Raw genomic sequence first — 27,673 nt, forward strand, 5'->3', positions numbered from 1 at the left:
GACACTTATGTAGGGACTGGGCTCCACTGGGGACACTGATGTAGGGACTGGGCTCCACTGGGGACACTGATGTAGGGACTGGGCTCCACTGGGGACACTGATGTAAGGACTGGGCTCCACTGGGGACACTGATGTAAGGACTGGGCTCCACTGGGGACACTGATGTAAGGACTGGGCTCCACTGGGGACACTGATGTAAGGACTGGGCTCCACTGGGGACACTGATGTAAGGACTGGGCTCCACTGGGGACACTGATGTAAGGACTGGGCTCCACTGGGGACACTGATGTAAGGACTGGGCTCCACTGGGGACACTGATGTAAGGGCTTGGCTCCACTGGGGACACTGATGTAAGGACTGGGCTCCACTGGGGACACTGATATAAGGAAGTACTGGGGACACTGATGTAAGGGGGAGCTCCACTGGTGACACTAATGTAAGGAAGCACCAGGGCTCTGCTGGGGACACTGATGTAAGGACTGGGGCTCCACTGGGGACACTGATGTACGGATTGGGCTCCACTGGGGACACTGATGTTAGGACTGGGCTCCGTTGGGGACACTGATGTAAGGATTGGGCTCCACTGGGGACAATGATGTAAGGATTGGGCTCCACTGGGGACACTGATGTAAGGGGGAGCTCCACTGGGGACACTGATGTAAGGAAGCATCGGGGCTCTGCTGGGAACACTGATGTAAGGATTGGGCTCCACTAGGGGCACTGATGCAAGGAAGCACCAGGGCTCTGCTGGGGACACTGATGTAAGGACTGGGCTCCGCTGGGGACACTGATGTAAGGAAGCACCGGGGCTCTGCTGGGAACACTGATGTAAGGACTGGGGCTCCACTGGGGACACTGATGTAAGGACTGGGGCTCCACTGGGGACACTGATGTAAGGACTGGGGCTCCACTGGGGACACTGATGTAAGGACTGGGGCTCCACTGGGGACACCGATGTAAGGACTGGGGCTCCACTGGGGACACTGATGTAAGGATTGGGCTCCACTAGGGGCACTGATGCAAGGAAGCACCAGGGCTCTGCTGGGGACACTGATGTAAGGACTGGGCTCCACTGGGGACACTGATGTAAGGAAGCACCGGGGCTCTGCTGGGGACACTGATGTAAGGAAGGACTGGGGCTCTGTTGGGGACACCGGATGTAAGAACTGGGCTCCACTGGGGACAGTGATGAGGAGGTACTAATATTCCACACTTATGGGCACTAATAGGTGGGACTGGTGGGCACTAATAGGTGGCACAGATAGGCAGTACTTATGGGCATTGATGGGCAGCACTGTTAAGCAGGACTGATAGCCGGCACGGACTGGCATCACCAATGGGCACTTATGGGCAGTGGTGGGCACTGATTGCTGGCACCGATTTGTGGCACTGGTGTCGCTATTGTAACCAGGGCACTGATGATCAGTGCCCTGTTTACATATATAGATGTCTCCTTTGAGGAGATGCCGCTAATCAGCTCTCCTCGCCACAAACTCTGTCAGTGTGAGGCGAGGAGCGCCGATTACCGGCAGCTCCGTGTTTACATGTGACCGGCTGTGATTGGACACAGCCGATCACATGATTAAAGAGCTGCGGACACGACTCTTTACAGAGAGAGATCGGGGTCGCGCCGTGTCCTAGCAATAAGGCGCGGGCACACGAGAGAGGCCATTCGGGGACGCCGCCATATGACGTCTTCCCAGAACGAGAGCCGCACCACCCCGCCGTCATTTGATAGGGAGCAGGTACTTGGGTCATTGTAAAATACCGAAATTCTGCAGCAGATGATCCCAGTTCGGCTGGTTGTCGGCGGTGACCCAGAATCTCCGGCTTCCCCAGGACCCGGTGAACTTGGAGGAGAAGAGACACGGCACGTTCCCGATCATGTACTTATGGAAGAACTCGTGATAGCTGAAGGTTTCCGGGTCTTCGATGAAGTCGATGTGATTCCGGACTTTGTATATAACAACATCGGATCGGTGCGGGAGCTTTTCATCCATGAGATCTCTAGATCTGGGGGTCACATCATCTCATCGGTCATCTGAGACCCTTCACTGGTCCTGTAAGTACACAATTACACAACAATCAGTCATAGAACGGCAAATGGAGGAAAATGGAGGATGGAACCACCAAAACAAACAGGAACCTTCTCCAATCCATGTCGGGAGTCGTCACTATCAAAAGCACATGAAATAAGAACTCTCTGTAGTTCCCGACAGCAAGAGTAAGTCCCTTGTCACACTAGTGATTCTGCCGCTTGGCCAGCAATTCACCATCCCAAGGAAAAAAACAAAACACTGCACTTCAAAAAAAAAAATTTCAAATGTTGGTAACTTTATTTATCAGTACAATATGGACAGAAATGCACCCCACCCCCACCCAATGGGAGCGTTCTCACTCCATCTCTACTACCATTGCTTGGGCCAGAATTCGGTGACTCCACCTCCACTGTCATTGGTTGGACCAGCATGCTGTCACTCCACCTCCGCTGTCATCGGTTGGACCAGAATGCTGTCACTCCACCTCCGCTGTCATCGGTTGGACCAGAATGCTGTCACTCCACCTCCGCTATCATCGGTTGGACCAGCATGCTGTCACTCCACCTCCGCTATCATTGGTTGGACCAGCATGCTGTCACTCCACCTCCGCTATCATTGGTTGGACCAGCATGCTGTCACTCCACCTCCGCTATCATTGGTTGGACCAGAATTCTGTCACTCCACCTCCGCTGTTATTGGTTGGACCAGCATGCTGTCACTCCACCTCCGCTATCATTGGTTGGACCAGCATGATGTCACTCCACCTCCGCTATCATTGGTTGGACCAGCATGCTGTCACTCCACCTCCGCTAACATTGGTTGGACCAGCATGCTGTCACTCCACCTCCGCTGTCATTGGTTGGACCAGCATGCTGTCACTCCACCTCCACTCTCTTCGGTTGGACCAGCATGCTGTCACTCCACCTCCGCTATCATTGGTTGGACCAGAATTCTGTCACTCCACCTCCGCTGTCATTGGTTGGACCAGCATGCTGTCACTCCACCTCCGCTATCATTGGTTGGACCAGCATGCTGTCACTCCACCTCCGCTATCATTGGTTGAACCAGAATTCTGTCACTCCACCTCCACTCTCATTGGCTGGACCAGCATGCTGCCACTCCACCTCCGCTCTCATTGGTTAGACCAGCATGCTGTCACTCCACCTCCACTGTCATCGGTTGGAACAGCATGCTGTCACTCCACCTCCACTCTCATTGGTTGGACCAGCATGCTGTCACTCCATCTCCACTCTCATTGGCTGGACCAGCATGCTGTCACTCCACCTCTGCTGTCATTGGTTGGACCAACATGCTGTCACTCCACCTCTGCTCTCATTGGTTAGACCAGCATGCTGTCACTCCACCTCCGCTGTCATCAGTTGGACCAGCATGCTGTCACTCCACTTCCGCTGTCATCGGTTGGACCAGCATGCTGTCACTCCACATCTGCTCTCATTGGTTAGACCAGCATGCTGTCACTCCACCTCCGCTATCATTGGTTGGACCAGCATGCTGTCACTCCACCTCCGCTATCATTGGTTGGACCAGAATTCTGTCACTCCACCTCCGCTGTCATTGGGTGGACCAGCATGCTGTCACTCCACCTCCGCTGTCATTGGTTGGACCAGCATGCTGTCACTCCACCTCCACTCTCATCGGTTGGACCAGAATGCTGTCACTCCACCTCCACTCTCATCGGTTGGACCAGAATGCTGTCACTCCACCTCTGCTCTCATTGGTTAGACCAGCATGCTGTCACTCCACCTCCGCTATCATTGGTTGGACCAGCATGCTGTCACTTCACCTCCGCTATCATTGGTTGGACCAGAATTCTGTCACTCCACCTCCGCTGTTATTGGTTGGACCAGCATGCTGTCCCTCCACCTCCACTCTCATTGGCTGGACTAGCAAGCTGTCACGCCACCTCTGCTGTCATTGGTTGGACCAGCATGCTGTCACTCCACCTCCACTGTCATCGGTTGGACCAGCATGCGGTCACTCCACCTCCACGCTCATTGGCTGGACCAGCATGCTGTCACTCCACCTCCACTCTCATTGGCTGGACTAGCAAGCTGTCACGCCACCTCTGCTGTCATTGGTTGGACCAGCATGCTGTCACTCCACCTCCACTGTCATCGGTTGGACCAGCATGCGGTCACTCCACCTCCACGCTCATTGGCTGGACCAGCATGCTGTCACTCCACCTCTGCTGTCATTGGTTGAACCAGCATGCTGCCACTCCACCGCCGCTCTCATTGGTTGGACCAGCATGCTGTCACTCCACCTCCGCTGTCATCGGATGGACCAGCATGCTGTCACTCCACCTCTGCTCTCATTGGTTAGACCAGCATGCTGTCACTCCACCTCCACTATCATTGGTTGGACCAGCATGCTGTCACTCCACCTCCGCTATCATTGGTTGGACCAGAATTCTGTCACTCCACCTCCGCTGTCATTGGGTGGACCAGCATGCTGTCACTCCACCTCTGCTAGACTCCCTCTCTCTATTTGTCCTCTTTACTATTATTGGTTTCGGCCCAGTGCATCCTGGAATTTCGGTTTAGACTCTTTCATTTCGGTGCACCACGAGTCTGCAGGGATCTCCTCTCACTTCCTGTTTGGCTATGGGACAGGAAGTGAAGGGGAAATCTCTGCAATTATTATCATTATACAGGATTCATACAGCGCCAAAAGTTTACGCAGCGCTTTACGATATAAAATGGAGGCAGTGTAGTTACAATACAAGAGGATTAAGAGGGCCCTGCTCAGAAGAGCTTACAATCTATAATAAATAATAATAACAATCTAATAGGGTGGGGCAGGTTGTACAAAAGGTTGTAACTGCAGGGGGATGAGCTGATGGAAGTGGTAAAAGATTAGCTGGAGGTGTGATCGGGTTCAATGAAGAGATGAGCCGGAGAACAAAACGGTCGGCCGCCGGAAGTTTATTATAGAGATTTCTGGTGACCAGATGGTCCCCCAGTCATCTCTATGACCCTCGGAGGCCCAGGTTTACATTCCTTGTAATAGGAATAAAACGATCAAAAAAGTACCAGTTACTTACCGGTAACTGTCTTTCTGGGAAATCTTCCAGGACGGCACACCTGAGAGATGAGAGGCTCCTCCCTACAGGAAACACAATCAATCGACAGCTGTTTTAAGTCCCCACCCTTCCCCTTGATCCTCAGTTTGTAGAGAAGTAACTCCTGAACCAGGTTCACAAGGGAAATCATTCCTCATAGGTACTCACCTTCTAGTGTTCTAGAATTTTCCCTCCTCCAACGGGCGGGAAGTAGGCCTGCCGTCCTGGAAGATTTCCCAGAAAGACAGTTACCGGTAAGTAACTGGTACTTTTCTCAAGTCATCTTCCAGGACGGCACACCTGAGAGGATAAACAAGTACCTCAGGCCTACCTTAGGGTGGGGCCACTGCAAGACCCTCTTGGCGAACCTTGGCTCTGCAGTGAGCTTTACCTCCACTCCATACGCTCATATGCTTGATGAAGGCATGTTAGCTGGATCATGCGGCTGATCTGCAGGTCTGCTCCACAGATGTTCCTGCCTTTTCCGCTTCAGATGCAGTATCTAGGTGAAATGGGCTCTTAAAAATGGAATCAGAAAACATGTTAAACTTGTAGGTTAGCAATGTTGCCTATCTCACACATCTAACAACCATGGCCTATTATGCCTGTAGGTGCTACTTAGAACCACTAAAAAGATAAATAAGAGACCTGTGTAAGACAAGGACACTACATTAATCAATAAGAGGGCCTGTCTTAACACTATCCTGTTGAGGGAAATAAAACTGCTTCCTTTTTATCTTTATGTCAGCAAAAGACTAAAGGGAAGCCTACTTAAGGGAAATAGATTAACAGAAGCTTGAACCCTGGATTTAAGGCACGCCCAATCTATGTCCTTACTTACGCCTGAGAGCCTTCTTCAGGAGATTAAAGTCCCTAGCAGGAGTAGACTACCCATATTGCTATGTCTAGTTTTGCTAAAAGGGCAAAATGAAGGCCATGCACCGAGCCGAAACCTATTCGATCGGGTATACATCTTTATACTTCATCCTCAGGCCCTAATACTCCTCTGAACAGAACTCTCCAAGTTCTTACTAAACAGGGCGATTCATTATCCCCTTCCTCCAGTGTCCCATAACCCTACAGGGCTTCAACCCTAGGAAATGGTTCTGGCATCCCTGAATGCAAGTGGTCAAGGTTTTCTGACATGTGGCAGCTGCAGCCCGAACTCCTGGCCCCTCCATGGAAAAGAAGGCTGAAATACAAAAAGGTGATACATGCATTAATAATATCACAAATAAAATGATCATAGATTGTGGGCACGGCACAATAGATTTAGACAGAAAGGACACAAGCATAGACAACAATGTTGTGTGCCTGAGTGTGACTAGCTAAACCAATATATCAAATATGGGAAGAGACCCAAATCTGAACCTTAACGTAGACAAACAGTCCTCATAGTCTGGTTTTCTGATGTGCTGCCAAGACGTAAAAACATTAAGACTCAAGCAAACCCTAAATGCTGCGTATTTCTTTAGTGCAGCTAGCTAGGTCATAACTGATATATAAATACGGAAAGGACAGGAACCCCCTTTACTGTTGTGCTTTACCTATGTACAGCAAAACAAGGCTATAAAGACAGAAAGACCCAAACTTCTATGTTGTGTATTTCTGACAAACCACCACAGTTATAAGATTAATATGAACACCAACTCCCGTGTTGTGCATTTTTGCTATGCCACAGGGAAAAATATGGAACACAAGATAATCCTTTCTGTCATGCACTTCTGTAGTGTAGTTCAGATAGAACCAACACTGAGAAAGGACACAAGCAACCTGCAGCATTGTGTTTTTCTGAAACAGAAAGCACCAACAAGCTTCAATCTTGAGTATTTCTGCTGTGCAACAACATAAAAGCAGACAATGAGGAAAAAGACAGACAGCCTTTACAGCTGCAATCTTTCTGGTCTGCTGCAAAATAAAACAATAACGCCATGATGAGTATTCCTGCTGTGTAGCAAAACCTCAATCAGAAGGGACAGATAAGTTTAGGGTTCCCACACCCGTGCGACCCAACCTGCGACTTGGGACTGCAAGACGCATGAGAAGTCATATACTATGGCTTCCAATGGGTACCATTTGTGTCTGTGCGACACCAGCAGTCCCTGATTCCTGGATCCACAGACCTCAAGATTACACAGGTCGCAGGGAAAAAAAAAAAAAAACAAATAGCAATTTTCAGGTCGAACAAGTAAGGGGTCCCCAATGCTGTGACTCCCTGGAGGATTGCAGCCAACAAACCCCTGCTGTGTATCCCTAAGATGCAGAAAGGTAGATCCATGAGAAACACTGCTTAGCCTGATATACAAACGATAAGGCAGTAAATATAGGACATACAGGACACAAACATTCAATCTTTGTGTATGTCTGATGTGTAGTAATATACCAATACTGAGCAGAGAGGCCACCATCCTCAATGTGTCTCAGCTGAGCAGCAAAAACAAAATCAGAAAAAGACAAGCAACCTTCACTGCTGTGTCCTTTCTGATATGCAGCCAATAAGGCAGTATATGCAAGACATAAAAGGACAGACAACCTTCAATCTTGTATATGTCTGATGTGCAACAATATAACAATTCTGAATAGAGATAGCACATCCATATTGAAGCGATTTGGCCTTGCGACTCAACATGTCAAATCGCATGGCTAAAATCAGCACAACACCACTTTGTGGTGCTACACGGATTACCAAAGGCAATATATGTACTACACCTGGCAGGGGTTCAATTTGTATTTCTACTATGTAGCCCAACAAATTCGAACCATCAATTTTCACTGCTGCCTTTCTGATAAGGCAGTAATACAGGACACAAAACCTCACAGACCTTAATGCTGTACAAATCTGACGTGCAACAATAAAACACTATGAATAGAGATAGCACATCCATATTGAAATGATTTGTCATGCGACTCAACATGTCAAATCGCATGTTTAAACTCGGCAGCCATTGCTGTTAATAGCACTGTCTGAATCAGCACAGCGCCACGCAGATCAGGACCATCAGACTTCACTGCTGCCTTTCTGATAAGTAACCAACAAGGCAGTAAAACAGGACACAAAGCCCCACAGACAGACCTCAATCTTGTGTATGTCTGATGTGCAGCAATATAACCATTATGAGCAGAGATGTCACCAGACACAATGATGTGCATTTCTGCTGTGCAACACAAAACCAGAAAGTACAGACCACCTTCACTGTTGTATTTTTCTGATCTGTAGCCAAACAAAGCAGTACCTTTAGTATATAAAGGACAGCAAACAAGCTTCAGTGCAGTGCATTTCTGATGTACAGCAATATAGCCCTTATAAGCAGAGATGTCACAAATCTCAATGTGTATTTCTGCTGTGCCACAAAATCATCCCAGCAAGCACAAACCTTCACTACTGAGGTCTACTGGTGTGCAGCCAATGAGGAGTCATGGTCTATCCCTTAATGAAATAACCAACAGGCAATTTATTTCATAGGCATAGCCTGGGCTGTAGATACTAAACCTTCACCACCAGAGAAGGAACAGATCCTAAAATGGTTGGACACCCTACTATTAGTAGTAGTTGTTGTCCTACCTTACCTCCATAGACTGAGCAAATGCTAGCCAGCACATATCCAGGTGGTGCTGATTAGCAACTAAAGTCTCAATGAGCCCAGCCCTAGAGACCAATTTAAGACCTCTCTAGAAGAGGTGGTTACCAGTTTAGCCTGGGAGGTAAATAGCTATTTGCAGGCTTCAAACAATTAATTATGTAGCTCTTGCATAGGTTTGCACAGAAAATCCTCAATTAAAAGGATGTAGGGAGCGATCTATGGTGAATCGCCTTTAGATCTGCCACTGCGTGGATTGTAGCCCAAACCAATAAAAAAAGTTTCTTCTTACCTCCTACACTATAATATAAACACAGTGTAAAGGTGGAGTGGGAGGTTGGAGCTTATGAAAGTTAACTATAGCAGGCAACCTCCAAAAGGAGGATCTGTGACAAGGGAACCCCTACTGTGCCACACAGTAGCTTGGTCTCTGCCCATCCTTGAATGTTAGGTCAGCTTTTAAACATTGTGAAGCAACTTCAGATTCCTAGCAGCTGGGCTAATAGGGCCGGTAACCTAGTGCACCTGCTGACCAGGGGAGCTTCTGAATCCACCAACCACTGCCCAATTAATAACCTGTTCAGTGGTATACCTGGCCTGTAAGTAACTTTGTATCTACCAGGTCCCCTCTGTACGCTATATTCATCCCTACTAATGTACCACAACTGGGCATGTAGGGAGAGGCTGGCAACCTACTGCTGCGATAACCACAGTGTCTCTGCTGTAAGAGGGAGCTGTGGCTGGTGGTTTTAGCAGTGGCGTCTGCGCTATTTGTATCCCGACCCCAGGTTCTGCACTGCACCAGTCAGTATATACACGGGGAAGGGGGAGCAATGGCCTACCTACCTCTTTCTCATCTGAGGTGGTTTAGGCACACTCGTTCCTCTGCACCAACTGTCCACCATACAGCTTCTCTGATGTAAGAGGGAGCTGCGGCTGGTGTTTTTAGCAGAAGCTTAAGGGCTATTTGAATCCAGACCCCAGGTGAGATCTCAAATGCCCAGGAACCCTCTGGCTGGAATTGGGGATTTTGCAGCTAAATTCCCACGGCAAAAGGAAAGTAAAGTACTCACCGTTGTCGTCTTCCTCTTTTTGCCACAGCCAGCGGGCTTGCTTTTCCATCCTTATGGTCCACACGCAAGGAGGATAGCCGCCAAAGTGCTCCCCCCCCCCCCAACTGCTGTCCCCATAGGGAGGTGCCAGGTTAGGCTGTGTCCTGCACTGTACCAGTCAGTCTATATACATGGGGGGGGGGCAATGCCTTCCATTCCTCATTCCCATCTTCATATCTGAGGTGGTTAAGGCAGACATCCACCGTAGTAAACTGGTGCCTCCTCGCTCTAGAGAAAGGAGGATGTGGGCGCCTGCTCCTACTGACTCTCAGCCTTCCCTCCTGGGTAAGAACGCCGCTGCCATTTTCCCGAAGTTTGAAAATGACGCGGGTGCTTGTTGCCACGCCCTCTCCGGCAGCCCACGCGAGCTACCGGGGACCCAGGAGTCGGGGACAAGCCCCCTGGAAAGAACCGATGGCCAGCACCCCCGTCTGAACAGCCACCTGTACAGATAAGGAGGGGGAGACAGGATAATGGCCCCTGAAGTTCTGGGTACACCACTGTACCCAGGGTCCTTCAGCTCTCAGGGGGGCTCTTCCAATTTCAGCTGCCCGCCCTGAGGAAAAGATAGGGGAACCCCCCAGGAAGGACAAGAATATCCTACCAGACCCAGAGGCTTCCCAGGCTTGTGGTCCGGCTCCCAGGGGGAGACCACCAGCCCCAGGCTTCGGGTCATTTGGAAAAAAACAAACAGTTTCGCTGTGTAGGGAGAAACACAATCAAAAACTGAGGATCAAGGGGAAGGGTGGGGACTTAAAACAGCTGTCGATTGATTGTGTTTCCTGTAGGGAGGAGCCTCTCATCTCTCAGGTGTGCCGTCCTGGAAGATGACTTGAGAAAAATATATATTTTTAAAGAGAAAGTGTAAAAAAAATAAAGAAAATTTTAAAAAAATGTTTTAAAGCGTCCCCGCGCACAGAAGTGAACGCATACATAAGTCGTGCCCGCATATGTAAACGACGTTGAAACCATGTGAGGTTATCGCCAGAGCAAAAGCAACAATTCTAACCCAAGACCTCCTCCAAATGCAACCTGTTAAAACGTTTAAAGTGTCTCCTATGGAGATTTTTAAGTACCAAAATTTGCCGCCATTCCACGAGCGTGCGCAATTTGAAAGCGTGACGTGTTGGGTGTCTATTTACTTTGGCGTAAACATCGTCTTTCACATTATATAATAAAATGGGCTAACTTTACTGTTTTGTTTTTTTAAATTCATAAAACTGTCCCCCCCCTAAAAAAAAAATTGTTTTAAAAATGAGCGTGCAAATACCGTATGACAAAAAAAAATTGCAACGACCGCCATTTTATTCCCTAGGGTGTCTGCTAAAAAAAAAAAACATATATAATGTTTGGGGGTTCCGAGTCATTTTCTAGCATAAAAATGATGCTTTTTAGGAGAGGAGTGTCAGAATTGGTCTGGGTGGGAAGTAGTTCAAAAAGTTGCGCCTGCCATGTTTTTTTTTTTTTTGCATGCACCCCTCCCCCGGGTGTTTGTCAGTCCATAGAAATGAATGGGCTGTCAGCAACGTAAAAACCCAAAATCCCAACTCTGTGCTGGAATAAAAAAATAAAAAATAAAAAAAGTATTTTTGTATAGTGTGGGGAATATTTTGTATATAGTGTATATTTTGTATAGTGTGGGGAAGATTTAGACCTCAGTCAGGTTTTTACCACTGTCTATGCCCATGGAGAGCTCTGACACCACTTCCTGTCAGTACAGGAAGTGATGGAAATCACTCCGGTGGGGATAGAAACACCTATTTAGAGCAACACTTTTTGTATTGCTGTCCTGTTATGGTGACAACTGGTACGGGTGTCCCCAGGTCAGAAAGTAAGGGAAATCTATCCAACGGTGTCACAGGCAGAAAAAAAAAAAAAATACTAACTCCCTCCCCCCCCCCATCCATAACTAAAGAGAAAACATTTTTAGACTGGGATTTTGCAATAGCAGGCAGAATGGACACTGATATCAGTGGCCAGGCTGGGATCCCCCTCCCCCCTATAATACAGACCTCTTTATGGAGATGGGTCTGTGATAGGAATTCTACACCCCCCCTAAAAAAAAAAGAGCTCAAAATACTCCCCTTTTTTATCCTTACCCGGAACCAATACGACTGTCTAATTTTTCAGGAAGGACGGAGTTTCCGGGTGCACACGGAGCGTTCAGCTGACCCTTCGAGGTGACGTCAATCAGATTAGGCAACCCGTCAGATAACGTGACGGAAGTGACGTTGCGTCGCGGCCATCTTGGTACACCCAGACAGGCAAAAAAGAATAACAAAAGCAACCGGGAGCAGCTGGTGAGCGGTGTGTGTGGGGGAGCTCCGGTGATTGGTGGAGGAGGGGAAGGAGAGCGGGAGGGGGGGAGACTACAAATACCAGCCAGGCTGACAGGAAGCTGAGGGTGGCTGCACCTGTGTGAGAACTAACCATTGGCAGCGCTATAGAGAGCGAAGAATCCCCATTCACACCTAGAGATTCGAAAAGCGTGCTTTTTAAAAAAAAAATTGTGCATTTTCGCACTTGCCAGAGCGTTCTGGGAAGGAGCGCAAAAAAGTGTAAAAAAAAAAACAAGTCGCGGCGCCATTAAGGCTGCGTTTGCACTTCTGCGTTTCCCCAAACGCCCGTCGCAATCGCAGAACTGTGCGTTTTGGAGACACGCTGCAATCGCAGGCCACCCTTTGCGGCACCATTAATTGTTAATGGCACCCCGAGCGCGGGTAGCAGACGCGCCATAGTGTGTAACGGTTCTGGAGCTACGCGGTGTGACACGTAAAAAAAAAAAAACAGGAACAATCGGTTTTCCTTTAGTTGAGCGATTTGCGTGTGATTTTGCGCGTCGCCTACAGCCAGGTCACTCGCTTCAACGGGCCGCCTCGGGTGCGTTTTGTTGCCTTCCGAAAAAAGAGCGCCGCCTCCTCCTTTTCAGGCGGCAAGGGTCTTGCGATATTTGAAGGCGCGGTCTGCAGCGCGGCGATCGCTGCAGAATTGCATTGCGTTTGGGGGGGCGATTAAAGCATAACGGCCCCCAGAAGAGCGTCGTGAGTTATGCCATGATTTGGAATTGCAGCATAGGGCATGGCATACCTTTGGGTGCCGTTATCCTTATATACTCCCCCCCCCCCCCCCCGGGCATTTTCTGGGACATATTGTTTTCATATCCCCCCCCCCATAGACACTCCTAAACCTTGTGGAAGGCACTTAGAAGAGGAATATCGTTGTTACGGCATACATGAGCAGCGCCCGCATATGAAAACGGTGTTCAAACCACACATGTGAGGCATCGCCGCGATCGGTAGAGCGAGAGTGATAATTCTATCCCTAGACCTCCTCTGTCACTCAAAACATGCAACCTGTAGAATTTTTTTTTTAAACGTCGCCTATGGAGATTTTTAAGGGTGTATGTTTGTCGCCATTCCACGAGCGGGGCACAATTTTGAAGCGTGACGTGCTGGGGGTTCAATTTACTCGGCGTAACATTATCTTTCACAATATAAAAAAAAAAATGGGCTAATTTTACTGATTGTCTTATTTTTTTTAATTGAAAAATGACTATTTTTTCCAAAAAAGGTGCACTTGTATGACCGCTGCGCAAATACGGTGTGGCAGAAAGTATTGCAACGACCGCCATTTTATTCTCTAGGGTGTTCGGGGGAAAAAAAAAAAAAAAAGTATAATGTTTGGGGGTTCTAAGTAACTTTCTAGCAGAAGAAAAAAATGTTTTTAAAGTGGCGGGCCACCCTAAAAAAAATAAAATAAAAAAAAAAGTATAATGTTTAGGGGTTCTAAGTAACTTTCTAGCAGAAAAAAAAAATGTTTTTAAAGTGGAGGGCCACCCTAAAAAAAAAAAAAATTTTTTTTAAAAAGTATAATGTTTGGGGGTTCTAAGTAACTTTCTAGCAGAAGAAAAAAATGTTTTTAAAGTGGCGGGCCACCCTAAAAAAATAAAAATAAAAAAAAAAGTATAATGTTTGGGGGTTCTAAGTAACTTTCTAGCAGAAAAAAAATGTTTTTAAAGTGGCGGGCCACCCTAAAAAAAATAAAAAAAGAGCAATAATATTCTTAAAAAAAAAACATTTGAATTTTTTATTTTTTTTTACCATGCCAGAAATCCCTGTTGCTAGGCAGTCTTCTTAATCTGCCTTCTTCCTGCTCCTCGGTGATCTTCTGGTCTTCTCCCCTCCTCCGCGTTGTCTTCTGGGTAATGGGGCACGCTGTGTTCTGGGAACTGTGTGTTCCCTAACATAGCGTGTCCCATTCACAAAGCGCCGCACGACTCGCGCATGCGCAGTAGGAAACGGGCAGTGAAGCCGCAAGGCTCCACTGGCTGTTTCCCTTAGTGAGGATGGCGGCGCTGGGACCCGAGAGCTGAGGGATGGGGCGGCCTCGGCGGCCGACATCGCGGGCGCCCTGGAAAGGTAAGTCTCCATATTAAACATCAGCAGCTACTTTTTTTTTTCAGCTGCTGACTTTTAAAATATTTTTTTTTACAGCTGAAACATCGCTTTAACTTGTAAACAACAAATCTCAAAGAGGCTTGGGGCTAAAGTAGTTAAAGGTCATGTGTGTGTGTGTATATATATATATATATATGTGTATGTATATATGTATATATGGCAGGTGTCCCAATACTTTTGACAATAGTGTATGAGATTATCAATCCTTATCAGAGCCTGACCTAAAATAACATGTCTCGGATTTTATGTCTCGTATTTTTTTTTTTTTAGAGCTCGGCTCTGGGATTTCCTGGCAGGTCCTCCCCCCGGGTCCCTCTACGCCGATGAATAGAGAAGTCCCCGTCCAGTCCTGGCCTTGCTCCTACTACCTGAACATTGAGCGGCGATGGGTCCCTGGCCGCCTCTCGCTGACTCCCACCCACCTGCGGTTCAGGGAGGACAATGCAGAGACGTTCTCGGTGGACTTCCACCTGTCCAGCATCAGCGAGATGAAGAAAGAGTCCTCCAGTTACATCTTCAGCTCCATCACCGTGCTGGAGAAGGACAACGCCAAGCACTGGTTCAGCTCCCTGCAGCCAAACCGGAGCGCCGTCTTCAACGTCCTGGAACATTTCTGGAGGGAGCTGCTGTTGTCACCGCGGGGAGAAGAGGGCGAGGCCAAGACTTCCAAAGGGAAGGAACTCATTAAGATTGCCTCCGGGTCCCAGAAGAGGCTGGAGGACACCACCAGGGTTCTTCACCACCAGGGGGAGCAGTTTGACAACGTCATGAAGGACTTGAATAAAATAGAAGCAGACATGGCCACTGCCAACAGGTGAGCGTGAAATATTCAAATATAAAGCAACGTTGGTTTTCTTCTTGTAGAGAACTGTGGTAAATGAATTCCCTATTCTGGTCACATATATAAAAAAAAAAACACTCCTGCAGTAGGGCTGAAAGGGTTAAATGCTCATCATTTCTGGGGGCTGTAGACGTCTTTGACTTCCAGGCATTATTCAGATATCCTTGTTTTCAGCCGGCGATTCTGAGCACCATCAGTTCCGCCGCTGGATTGCTCTTACAGGCGACGGGAGGGGTTATTCCCCCCCCCCCCCTCCCCTCCCGCCGCCATCCGGTGCTTCTCCAGGCTCTCCCGTGCCATCGGGGACCCAGAGAAAGAATCAGCCGCCGCCAGATGACGACCATAGAGATTTCCAGTGACCAGTTGGTCACCAGTCATCTCTATGACCGTCGGAGGCCCGGGCGAGACGTTACAATGGTCACGTCCGGGCTGCGGATGTAAACAAAGTTGGTAAGCTTGAGATCGTGGATTTTTTATTTTTTATCAATCTCATGCTTTCCAGACTGGAGGAGAGATGCGGAGGTCTTATTGACCCTGCATCTCTCCATATAGAAGGCCTGTCACGAACGATTTCTATTACAAGGGATGTTTACATTCCTTGTAATAGGAATAAAGGTGATCAAAAAAAAAAAAAGAATGTGTAAAAAGAAAAAAAATAAAGTAAAAAAATCATTTTAAACGCCCCTGTACCCGGCAGCTCATGCTCAGAAGTGAACGCACATGTAAGTCACATATGTAAACGGTGTTCAAACCACACGTGTGAGGTATCGCCGCAATCGGTAGAGCGAGAGCGATAATTCTAGCACCTCCTCTGTAACTCTAAACATGTAACCTGTAAAAAATTTTACAGCGTCGCCTATGGAGATTTTTAGGTACCGAAGTTTGGCGTCATTCCACGAGCGTGCTCAATGTTTAAAGCGAGACACGTTGGGTGTCTATTTACTCGGTACAACATCATCTTTCACATTATACAAAAAAATTGGGCTAACTTTACTGTTTTGTTATTTTCTAAATCATGAAACTCTTTTTTTTTCCCCCCAAAAAAATGTGTTTGAAAAATTGTTGCGCAAATACCGCGTGAGATAAAAAGTTGCAATGACCGCCATTTTATTCCCTAGGGCAGGGGTGCCCAACCAGTAGCCTGCGGAGCCATCAGATGTGGCCTGTGACCTCCTGCTCTGGGATGGTGGGTTGGCAAGCCCAGATTGCAGGTTGTCTACCCACCATGCCAGAGCATCAGTGTTGTGAATGAAGCCAGCGGTAGAGGAAGCAAGCAGCTGCGGAGCAAAGCTGCATAAGCCAATACTCCCCTTAAAGCACCGGCTCCTGTCATAGGTGGAGTGATACCAAATGCACTCTGCCTGGGACAGCAAGTTTATTACTAAAATGACAGTGTATATATGGACATATCTGTTCTGCAGTGGTTACTGGGCTGATTTCAAACTGATCTGCAGGTGTAGTGCAGAGCACTTGTGGCTTAACTGCACTGAGCCATAGACTCAGAAAGTGCACCACACCTGCAGGATAGAATAGAATTCTATGGCACCCACGGTGTCAGCAGACCGCAGACCATCAGTGTAAAAGCAGCCTTAGGCCCCTTTAACATGATCAGTCTGATCCAATCGCACCCTCCATTCACCTCTCTGGAGCGGCAGATGTAAACAGACTTGTGTCCATTATACCTGCCTACCTCCAATCAGATCTACTAATAAAAGCAGAAGGGGATTCGGTCCCTTCCATTTGTTCAGATCAGAGGGCCCATAGAGAAGAGTGGGCTGTGTCTGTGTCCCCTTTGCATAGGCAGAGTGGACGTGGAGCTGTCATCTGCCCACTCTGCTCATTGTGGCCCGCAACTGGTTACAAAGTCGCTTAAGTGGTCCTCGCTCTTCAAAAGGTTGGACACCCCTGCCCTAGGGCGTCTGCTAAAAAAAAAAATATATATATATATGTATGTGTGTGTATGTATGTATATATATATATACAGTGCCTTGCGAAAGTATTCGGCCCCCTTGAACTTTTCAACCTTTTGCCACATTTCAGGCTTCAAACAAAGATATAAAATTTTAATTTTTTGTGAAGAATCACCAACAAGTGGGACACAATTGTGAAGTGGAACGAAATCTATTGGATATTTTAAACTTTTTTAAAAAAAACTGAAAAGTGCGTGCAAAATTATTCGGCTCCTTTACTTTCAGTGCAGCAAACTCACTCCAGAAGTTCAGCGAGGATCTCTGAATGATCCAATGTTGTCCTAAATGACTGATGGTGATAAATAGAATCCACCTGTGTGTAATCAAGTCTCTGTATAAATGCACCTGCTCTGTGATAGTCTCAGGGTTCTGTTGAAAGCGCAGAGAGCATCATGAAGACCAAGGAACACACCAGGCAGGTCCGTAATACTGTTGTGGAGAAGTTTAAAGCCGGATTTGGATACAAAAAGATTTCCCAAGCTTTAAACATCCCAAGGAGCACTGTGCAAGCGATCATTTTGAAATGGAAGGAGTATCAGACCACTGCAAATCTACCAAGACCTGGCCGTCCCTCTAAACTTTCAGCTCAGACAAGGAGAAGACTGATCAGAGATGCAGCCAAGAGGCCCATGATCACTCTGGATGAACTGCAGAGAACTACAGCTGAGGTGGGAGAGTCTGTCCATAGGACAACAATCAGTCGTACACTGCACAAATCTGCCCTTTATGGAAGAGTGGCAAGAAGAAAGCCATTTCTCAAAGATATCCATAAAAAGTCTCGTCTAAAGTTTGCCACAAGCCACCTGGGAGACACACCAAACATGTGGAAGAAGGTGCTCTGGTCAGATGAAACCAAAATCAAACTTTTTGCCCACAATGCAAAACGATATGTTTGGTGTAAAAGCAACACAGCTCATCACCCTCAACACACCATCCCCACTGTCACACATGGTGGTGGCAGCATCATGGTTTGGGCCTGCTTTTCTTCAGCAGGGACAGGGAAGATGGTGAAAATTGAGGGGAAGATGGATGCAGCCAAATACAGGACCATTCTGGATGAAAACCTGTTGGAGTCTGCAAAAGACCTGAAACTGGGACGGAGATTTATCTTCCAACAAGACAATGATCCCAAACATAAAGCAAAATCTACAAAGGAATGGTTCACAAATAAACGTATCCAGGTGTTAGAATGGCCAAGTCAAAGTCCAGACCTGAATCCAATCGAGAATCTGTGGAAAGAGCTGAAAACTGCTGTTCACAAACGCTCTCCATCCAACCTCACTGAGCTCCAGCTGTTTTGCAAGGAAGAATGGGCAAGAATTTCAGTCTCTCGATGTGCAAAACTGATAGAGACATACCCCAAGCGACTTGCAGCTGTAATCGCAGAAAAAGGTGGCTCTACAAAGTATTAACGCAAGGGGGCCGAATCATTTTGCACGCCCCACTTTTCATTTTTTTATTAGTTAAAAAAGTTTAAAATATCCAATAGATTTCGTTCCACTTCACAATTGTGTCCCACTTGTTGGTGATTCTTCACAAAAAATAAAAATTTTATATCTTTATGTTTGAAGCCTGAAATGTGGCAAAAGGTTGAAAAGTTCAAGGGGGCCGAATACTTTCGCAAGGCACTGTATATATATATATATATATATATATACTAGAGGTCGACCGATATATCGGCCGATATTTGCCGTTTTTTAAATAATCGGCATCGGCCGATTGTGTTAATAAAAAGCCGATTCTACAGCGGGACTTTGAAATGACTTCTGTAAGAAGTCTGTGTGAGTTGTCTGAGTCGTCATAGCAACACTTTCCTCCTCTCTGGGCAGACTGCCAAGAAAAGAACTAAATGATACAATGTTTACACTTCTGAATGAATGAAGTCATCTCTGTGTAGAAGTTCTCAGTTTAACCATTGCCAGAAAATCACTTAGACCTCCCAAAAAATATATATATTTTTTTAGCAGAGATCCTAGGGAATAAAATAGCGGTTGTTGCAATATTTTATGTCACGCGGCATTTGCACAGAGGTCTTTCAAATGCATTTTTTTGGGAAAAAAATACACCATTTAAAAAATAAAAATAAAAACAGTAAAGTTAGCCCATTTTTTTTTTTTTTTTGTCCAAAAGTTTTGACTACCTGTTTTTATTTAATATATAGGTTTTTTGTTTTTTTTAATCTAGATCATACATACAAGTAAACTGATTGGAGGTTTGTTTTGTTTAATAAATGTTTAAAGCGGGAGTCCGCCGGGACTCCGCGTTTTTTTTTTTTTTTTGTTTTGTTTTTTAAAAAGCCAGCAGCTACAAATACTGCAGCTGCTGACTTTTAAAATAATGACACTTACCTGTCCAACGCGCCCGCGATGTCGGCACCCGAAGCCGATCTCTAGATCGACACTCGAGTGCTGCCGCCGCCGCCATCTTGGGTATGGGAATCAGGAAATGGAGCCTTTCGGCTTAATTTCCCGGTTCCCTACTGCGCATGCGTGAGCCGCGCTGCGCAATGAGGACGGTCCCCGCTGCCTCTGGGATCTGTGTGTTTCCCAGCAGGCAGCGGGGCACTTGCGGAAGGGGGTGGGCACTTGCGGAAAGGGGCGTAATGTACGCCCCTTTCCGCAGAGAGCTAGCCCGGAAGTGGGTGCAGTTACCTGGATTATCCAGGTAACTGCACCCCCCTCCCCCCTGAAAGGTGCCAATTGTGGCGCCGGAGGGGGGGAGGGTTCCGATGAGCGGAAGGTCCATTTTAGGGTGGACCTCCGCTTTAAGTGTAAGAAATTTTCTGTATCACTTATGAAGACTGCTTTCACACTGGAGTGGGCAGACGTTGATGGTAAAACGCAAGTTTTAGCGGCTCTTTACCATCATTTTAGCGGTGCTGTTTGGCTGCTAGTGGGGCACATATAACCCAGCTAGCGGCCAAGGAAGAGGTTAAATGCGCCCATGAAGCACCGCTGCCAAATCGCATTGCATGCGCTTCGGCAGTGGTGCCCATTCATATCAATGGGCAGGAGTGGTGGAGGAGCGGTATACACCACTCCAAACGTGCTGCTTGCAGGACTTTTTTTTTTAAGATCCTGCCAGCGCATCTCATCAGTGTGAAAGCACTCTATCTTTCACACAGACTGCAGGGGAGCCATTTTGCAGGCACTTTACAGGCGCTATTTTTAGCCCAAAAGCGCCTTAAAAAACGCCCCAGTGGGAAAGGTGTGTTAGATCAAGGGGGATTAAAAATAAATAAATAAAATAAAATCGGCCTAACATATCGGCCCAAAAAAATCGGCATCATATATCGGCTATCGGCCTCCATGATTTCTAAATATCGGCATCGGCATCGGCCAGAGAAAAACCCATATCGGTCGACCTCTAATATATATATATATATATATATATATATATATATATATATATATATAATCAGTAATATAATATATATATATATGTGTGTGTGTGTGTATATATAAATAAATATATGTGTATGTATGTGTAGCACTAACCCCCGAAGGAGCTGCTGGTTATTTTTGGGCTTACTGTTACCTTCCATTCTCCTTGTTGCACGTCTAGGGGATGTCCCGTGGTAGATGGCCCAGTAACTTGAGACTGACAATAGATCCACTTGAATGGATTTTATTTGCAAAACTCAGAGAGCCGATGAATCACAGTCTGGAAGAACTGATAACTTCCAAACCCAAAAAGTGCAGAGTGTAAACTCAAAAGTGACGTGTAGCATCAACAGGTGGCGCTGTGTCTTCAGTGGTGTGGATCTTCGGTGTAAATGACACCCGTAGGTGTACTAACTTCTTACCTTACTGCTGTAAGGTAAGCAGCATTCAGAGAAAAGGAGGTAGATGATCACTCAAAGAGGGGGGGGGTCTCCTGCATATTCCTTGCAAGGGGTCCCAGTATGTGCAGAACCTAGTAGGTGCTTCCTCTAAGTTCCTTTCACTCAGGATTAGATTAGTAGCAAAAAATCGCTCAAATGCACCAAAAACCAGACACGTACGGGGAAATTAGGAAAAAAAAAGGACCCCCCCAATGAGAGCCTGCCCTCATATTCAGGAGGCCCCCCCATGAGAGCCCGCCATTATATCCAGGAGGCCCCCCCATGAGAGCCCGCCATTATATCCAGGAGGCCCCCCATGAGAGCCCGCCATTATATCCAGGAGGCCCCCCCATGAGAGCCCGCCATTATATCCAGGAGGCCCCCCATGAGAGCCCGCCATTATATCCAGGAGGCCCCCATGGGAGCCCACCCTTAGATCCAGGAGGCCCCCCAAGAGAGCCCGCAGTTATATCAAGAAGGCCACATGAGAGCCTACCCTTATATGCAAGTTGCCCCCATTAGAGTCCGCTCTTAGATCCAGGAGGCCTCTCATGAGAGCCTACCCTTATATGCAGGTTGCCACCATTAGAGCCCACTCTTACATCCAGGAGGTCCCCCAAGAGAGCCCACCGTTATATCCAGGAGGCCACATGAGAGCCTACCCTTATATGCAGGTTGCCCCCATTAGAGCCCGCTCTTAGATCCAGGAGGCCCCCCCAAGAGAACCTGCCGTTTTATCCAGGAGGCCACATGAGAGCCCACTCTTATATCCAGGAAGACCCATGAGAGCCAGCCCTTATATGCAGGTTGCCCCCATTAGAGCCCGCTCTTAGATCCAGGAGGCCCCCCATGAGAGCCCGCCATTATATCCAGGAGGCCCCATGAGAGCCCGCCCCTTTATCCAGTAAACCCCGTGAGAGTCCGCTCTTAGATACCACAGGTCCCATAAGAGCCCCCCTATATATCCAGAGTCCCCCCCCCCCCCCCTTTACATTCAAGATCAGGGGGACTGTGAGAGGGTTATGGCTGTCTGTCTGGCAGTGGATGTATCAGTCTCCATATTGAAAAACACAGACCACTGCCAGCCAGCTGGGGTATTTACACAGGCAGTTGCTGAGGGCCCGATAAAATCTTGTAGCGGGCCAGATGTAGCCTGTGAGCCATAGTTTGGAGACTCCTGATTATAGGGGAACAAGAACGCTTTTAATTACCCAATTTTCCACCCCCACCCCGCTGCTCAGTCCTGTGTTACTGTGAGCCCAACCTGTGTGATGATGCGCCCCCTAGAGGACATGTAACCAACAGACTGGGCACCCAGGAAACGGAAATTTCCATTTCCAGGTCATTTTGCCCTGAAGAGTACCAATGGCACCGGGCGGAGGAGGAAGCCGGTGACAGCACTGGAGCATAAAGGGGGCAAGTACAACTCAGATTTTTTTTTAAACTATTAGGTAAAAGAAAAATGAAACTAAAAATAAATCCAGAGTTCCACTTTAACTGAGTTTTTTTTTTTCCTTCTGAGAAAGGTCTGAATATCACTCGCACTGCAGGAATTGCGTTCAGAGAAATCACGCTGTTCTAAATGGTGTCCGATGAATGCAGACACATCCATAGCTGTACAGAGGACATACATAATTCATTACCATCCTTTACCATTTCAGTGCCTGCCATCCCTCGCATCTCCGCACATCCGTCCAAGGCTACTGCGAGGTTAATTTAAGGAAAAAAAAAAAAAGTTTGGACCAAACCCGCCTTTCATTAACACCGGCCAGCTGCTGCTTTACAAGTGAGGAAGGAATTAAAAGCTGGGGCAATATTTTCTCTGGAGACTCTCCAGTGGCATTAAAAGGAGATTGCGCCGTGCAGTCGGGGAGAGCGGGCAAAGAACCTGAGCTGTGAAAGCAATTCCGTCCTGATTTCACTGGAGATATGTGGCTGAGGCCATCAGACGGGGTGTGCTGAGATCACGGGAAGATCGCCTCTTCTCTGTCTGTCTGTTATGATAATCGGAGTGCAAGAAAATTCCCCCGAAAAATCAGGTCTGCTAGATGCAAAGGGGACTTCCATCCAAACCTATTTAATCAAAGCATTTGCATACCACAGTATTTATATAATAATTTATGGGTGGGTGCGTGTGATCTCTCTCTCTCTCTGTCTCTCTGTGTGTGTCTCTCTCTGTGTGTGTCTCTCTCTCTCTCTCTCTCTCTCTCTCTGTGTCTCTCTCTCTCTCTGTCTCTGTCTCTCTCTGTGTCTCTCTCTCTCTCTGTGTCTCTCTCTCTCTCTCTGTGTCTCTGTCTCTCTGTCTCTCTCTCTCTCTGTCTCTGTCTCTCTGTCTCTCTCTGTCTCTCTGTCTCTCTGTCTCTCTGTCTCTCTGTCTCTCTCTCTGTGTCTCTGTCTCTCTCTCTGTGTCTCTGTCTCTCTCTCTCTCTCTCTCTGTGTCTCTCTCTCTCTCTCTCTCTCTCTCTCTCTCTCTCTCTCTCTCTCTCTCTGTGTCTCTCTCTGTCTCTGTCTATGTCTATAGTCGTTTGCCAATTTTTTATTAAAAGAAAGTTCAGTAAACATAGGTCCCCCCCCCCAGGGGATTTCAGCATTTCTTTTCCTTCAACATCAACAACATTCAGCCCTTTTCTGGCTTGTACTTACAGCACCGCCGCTCTGGCCTTACACTCCAGGCCCTTGTCTATGTCTTACAGACTGTTCACCATCTTGGTGCACACAGCTAGAAGAAACTTAATGCTTTGGCTCCCACATGGAGCCCTCCTGACTCCTTGGCCAGACTTCCTTTCTACTGGGGTGAAGGCCAAAACCATAGTGAGATGTCTACAAATAGCCCAGCACTAGGGATGAGCCTAACACACCCCCCCACCCCCCCCCCCCCCCGTTTCGGTTCACACCAGAACCTTCGAACGGACCTAAAATTCGTACAAACTTTAGAACCCTATTAAAGTCTATGGGACTCGAACGTTCGAAATCAAAAGTGCTAATTTTAAAGGCTAATATGCAAGATATGCAACAGACAACACCAGCAATAAGGGGTATCTTCAGGTGTATACTGTGCTGGAGGCACACAACACCCACTTTAACTCCTGCAGATGCCTGTATTAGAGAACACCAGCAATAAAGGGTAGATACAGGTCTATACTGTGCTGTGCTGGAGGCACACAACACCCACTAACTCCTGCAGATGGCTGTATCAGAGAACACCAGCAATAAAGGGTAGATACAGGTGTATACTGTGCTGGAGGCACACAACACCCACTGTCCCTGCCTATCTAGCACTTTCCCTGCACGCCGGAACACACTACACAAGGCCACCGCGCTGGCGGCCTTATAAAGTGTGGGGCATGTACTAAACCCCCTGAGCTATAATTGGCTCTCCTCGCTGCTGGCGCTGTGACTCCGCATGCTTGGCCAATCATGAGCCAGCAATGCACTGCAATGACGTAATGCATTGTGGACCGTGAGCGCTGCACGAATTTGGTGAGAACGGTCCACAAAGTTCTGAATTTGCCAAACAGATGAACGGCCGATGTTCGAGTCGAACACCGAGCTCATCCCTACCCAACACACACCTGACCTGTCATTGTACTGGTAATTCTCAAAATCAGGACCCGGGACTGGGGATTTCATCCCAGCCGGATCTCTAGGAAATCCCCAGGCTCAAAGTCCCAAAGTGGACTTTTCTAAGAAATGAGGAAACTGGAAAGACAGTTTCCCCCCCAAATACACAAATCCCCTGGAGCCCCTTAACCTGCCAAGTTGAGAATCCGCCGTCATTACCCTGGTGGGGTACCAAACTGTTTGCAGGATTTCTTGTGCATCATCTTTAGAAGAGGCTTCCTTCTGGGACGACAGCCATGCAGACCAATTTGATGCAGTGTGCGGCGTATGGTCTGATCACTGACAGGCTGACCCCCCCACCCCTTCAACTTCTGCAGCAATGCTGGCAGCACTCATACATCTATTTCCCAAAGTCAACCTCTGGATATGAAGCTGAGCACGTGACCTCAACTTCTTTGGTCGACCATGGCAAGGCCTGTTCTGAGTGGAACCTGTCCTGTTAAACCGCTGTATGGTCTTGGCCACCGTGCTGCAGCTCAGTTTCAGGGTCTTGGCAATCTTCTTATAGCCTAGGCCATCTTTATGTAGAGCAACAATTCTATTTTTTCTGATCCTCAGAGAGTTCTTTGCCATGAGGTGCCATGTTTAACTTCCAGTGACCAGTATGAGTGAGTGAGAGCGATAACACCAAATTGAACACACCTGAGTCCTTGTAACATGAATGAGTCACATGGCACTGGGGGAGGGAAAATGGCTAATCTGGCCCAATATGGACATTTTCACTTAGGGGTGTACTCACTTATGTTGCCAGCGGTGTAGACATTAATGGCTGTGTGTTGAGTTATTCTGAGGGGACAGTAAATGTACACTGTTATACAAGCTGTACACTCACTACTTTACATTGTAGCAAAGCGTAATTTCTGCAGTGTTGTCATATGAAAAGATAAAAATAGTTACAAAAATGTGAGGGGTGTACTCACTTTTGTGAGATACAGTGTGTGTGCATTATATATATATATATATATATATATATATATATAATTTATTGCTCAGCATTAATGAATACACCCCAATAGATTTGTCAGAAACCTTTACTTTCCTTTCAGAATCAACATTTTCTATGGGATGCTATACTACAAAATACTCCCACTAATGCGGGACATTGATTGCAACCAAGATTTGTTAATTTGCGCACACAAAAAAAGTATTTTTCTTAACAAATGGATTCAAGACCATTTTGCAAAAATGAATATACCCCAATGAAAGTCATAGCCCTTGTACACACGGTCGGACATTCCGACGGAAAATGTCCGATCAGACCTTGTTGTCGGATAATCTGACCGTGTGTGGGCTCCATCGGACTTTTTTCCATCGGAATGTCCGATCAACAAAGTTTGAGAGCTGGATATAAAACTTTCTGACAACATGATCCGATCGGACTTTGTCCGATCATGTGTAGAGAATTCTGATCGGACAAAGTGCCACGCATGCTCAGATCAAATTCCTACACCAAAGCTATTGGCTACTAGCTTGAACGTAGTCCCGTCGTAACGAATGAACGTCATCACGTTCCGAATGATCGGATTTTCCGACAACTTTGTCCGACCGTGTGTATGCAACACCAGTTTAGGACAAAATTAGTCGGAAAAAAAATCCAACGGATTTTGTTGTCGGAATGTCTGACTGTGTGTACAAGGGCTTAGGAGCAAAGCTAAATTTTAGGCATCAAAATTTTAATTAACAAGAATTCATCTACAAGTCAGTGTAATTATTCATTAACCACTTACAGACCGGACCATTTTGCTGGTCAAAGACCAGACCACTTTTTGCGATTCGGCACTGCGTCGCTTTAACTGACAATTGCGCGGGCGTACGACGTGGCTCCCAAACAAAATTGACGTCCTTTTTTTCCCACAAATAGAGCTTTCTTTTGGTGGTATTTGATCACCCCTGCAGTTTTTATTTTTTGCGCTATAAACAAAAATAGAGCGACAATTTTGAAAAAAACGCATTATTTTTTACTTTTTGTTATAATAAATATCCCCCAAAAATATATAAAAAAACATTTTTTTCCCTCAGTTTAGGCCGATACGTATTCTTCTACATATTTTTGGTAAAAAAAATCGCAATAAGCAATTATTGATTGGTTTGCGCAAAAGTTATAGCGTTTACAAAATAGGGGATAGTTTTATGGCATTTTTATTAATATTTCTTTTTTTTTTACTAGTAATGGCGGCGATCAGCGATTTTTATTGTGACTGCGACATTGTGGGGGACACATCGGACATTTTTGACACATTTTTGGGACCATTGTCATTTATACAGTAATCACTGCTATACAAATGCACTGATTCCTGTGTAAATGGCACTGGCAGTGAAGGGGTTAACCAGTGGGTGGCAGTGTAGGGGTTAAGTGTTCCTAGGGGCGTGTTACTAACTGTTGGGGGGGTTGGGCTTTCATTTAGTGAACACTGATCTCTGCTCCAATCACATGGAGCAGAGATCAGCATCACTAGTTGCTAGGCAGAACGGGGAGATGCTGTTTACAACAGCATTTCTTCATTCGGCCGCTCCGTGAGACAATCGCGGGTATGCCCGCGGCGATCGAGTCCGCGGAACTCACGGGGGTCTCGACCAGCGCAGGGCAGCAAATTTAAAGGGACGTACAGGTACGCTCATTTGCCTGCCCGTGCCATTCTGCCGACGTACATCGGCGTGTGCTGGTCGGCGAGTGGTTAAACAGGTGTCCATCAGACATGTGAATATAAAAGGGGCGTTACTTAGCGAAGAAAGCCCCCTCCCATTTCATGCTGTCAGCAATGCCACCACATGGAAAAGAAATGCCACAAGGCCTGAGAAAGAAAATAATTTCTTTGCACAAGAAAGGTGAAGGATACAAGAAGATCAGCAAAGCTTTACTTATCGGTCAGAATACTGGAGCAGAAGTGATACAAAATTTTTTAAAAAGATGGAGCGGAAGCCAAAACCCACAGTCCATGGAAGTTACCACCTTGACAGGTCCTCTTCTGATGAGAAGGATTGAAGAAAATCGCCATGCAAGTTCACTGCAGTTAGCTAAAGAAGTAGAAGGCCAAACTGGGGTGATTGTTTCCCGTGAGACGACACGGCAGAGGAATGGTGTGGATGGGTGTCGTCCACCAAGGAAGCCTCTCCTAAAGCCCATGCACAAAAAAAAAATCCCATCTATAA

The 27,673-nt window shown here is 46.9% G+C and overlaps 2 protein-coding genes across 4 annotated transcripts in view; one reads left to right on the forward strand and one right to left on the reverse strand.

The window, feature by feature from the left end:
• JMJD4 (jumonji domain containing 4) overlaps positions 1-12,034 on the reverse strand; it is a 35,361-nt gene extending 23,327 nt beyond the window's left edge. The window contains exons 1-2 of the mRNA XM_077490547.1: positions 11,911-12,034; positions 1,769-2,060 (exon numbers count right to left, since the gene is read on the reverse strand). Of these exons, the coding sequence (XP_077346673.1) occupies positions 1,769-2,000 (232 nt within the window). The 5' untranslated portion in view covers positions 2,001-2,060; positions 11,911-12,034. The remainder of the gene's footprint in view (positions 1-1,768; positions 2,061-11,910) is intronic.
• SNAP47 (synaptosome associated protein 47) overlaps positions 11,966-27,673 on the forward strand; it is a 91,178-nt gene continuing 75,470 nt past the window's right edge. For 2 of the 3 annotated variants that reach the window (XM_077490548.1, XM_077490550.1), the window contains exons 1-2: positions 11,966-12,111; positions 14,539-15,082. In XM_077490548.1, the coding sequence (XP_077346674.1) occupies positions 14,592-15,082 (491 nt within the window). In that variant the 5' untranslated portion in view covers positions 11,966-12,111; positions 14,539-14,591. Of the gene's footprint in view, positions 12,119-14,538; positions 15,083-27,673 lie in introns of all 3 variants that reach the window. The other variant, XM_077490549.1, reaches the window with a different exon arrangement.

This window comes from Lithobates pipiens, unplaced genomic scaffold (genome assembly GCF_037356315.1).
Source record: "Lithobates pipiens isolate NorthernLeopardFrog02 unplaced genomic scaffold, aLitPip1_a1.2 Scaffold_19, whole genome shotgun sequence".
NCBI classification, from domain to species: Eukaryota; Metazoa; Chordata; class Amphibia; order Anura; family Ranidae; genus Lithobates; species Lithobates pipiens.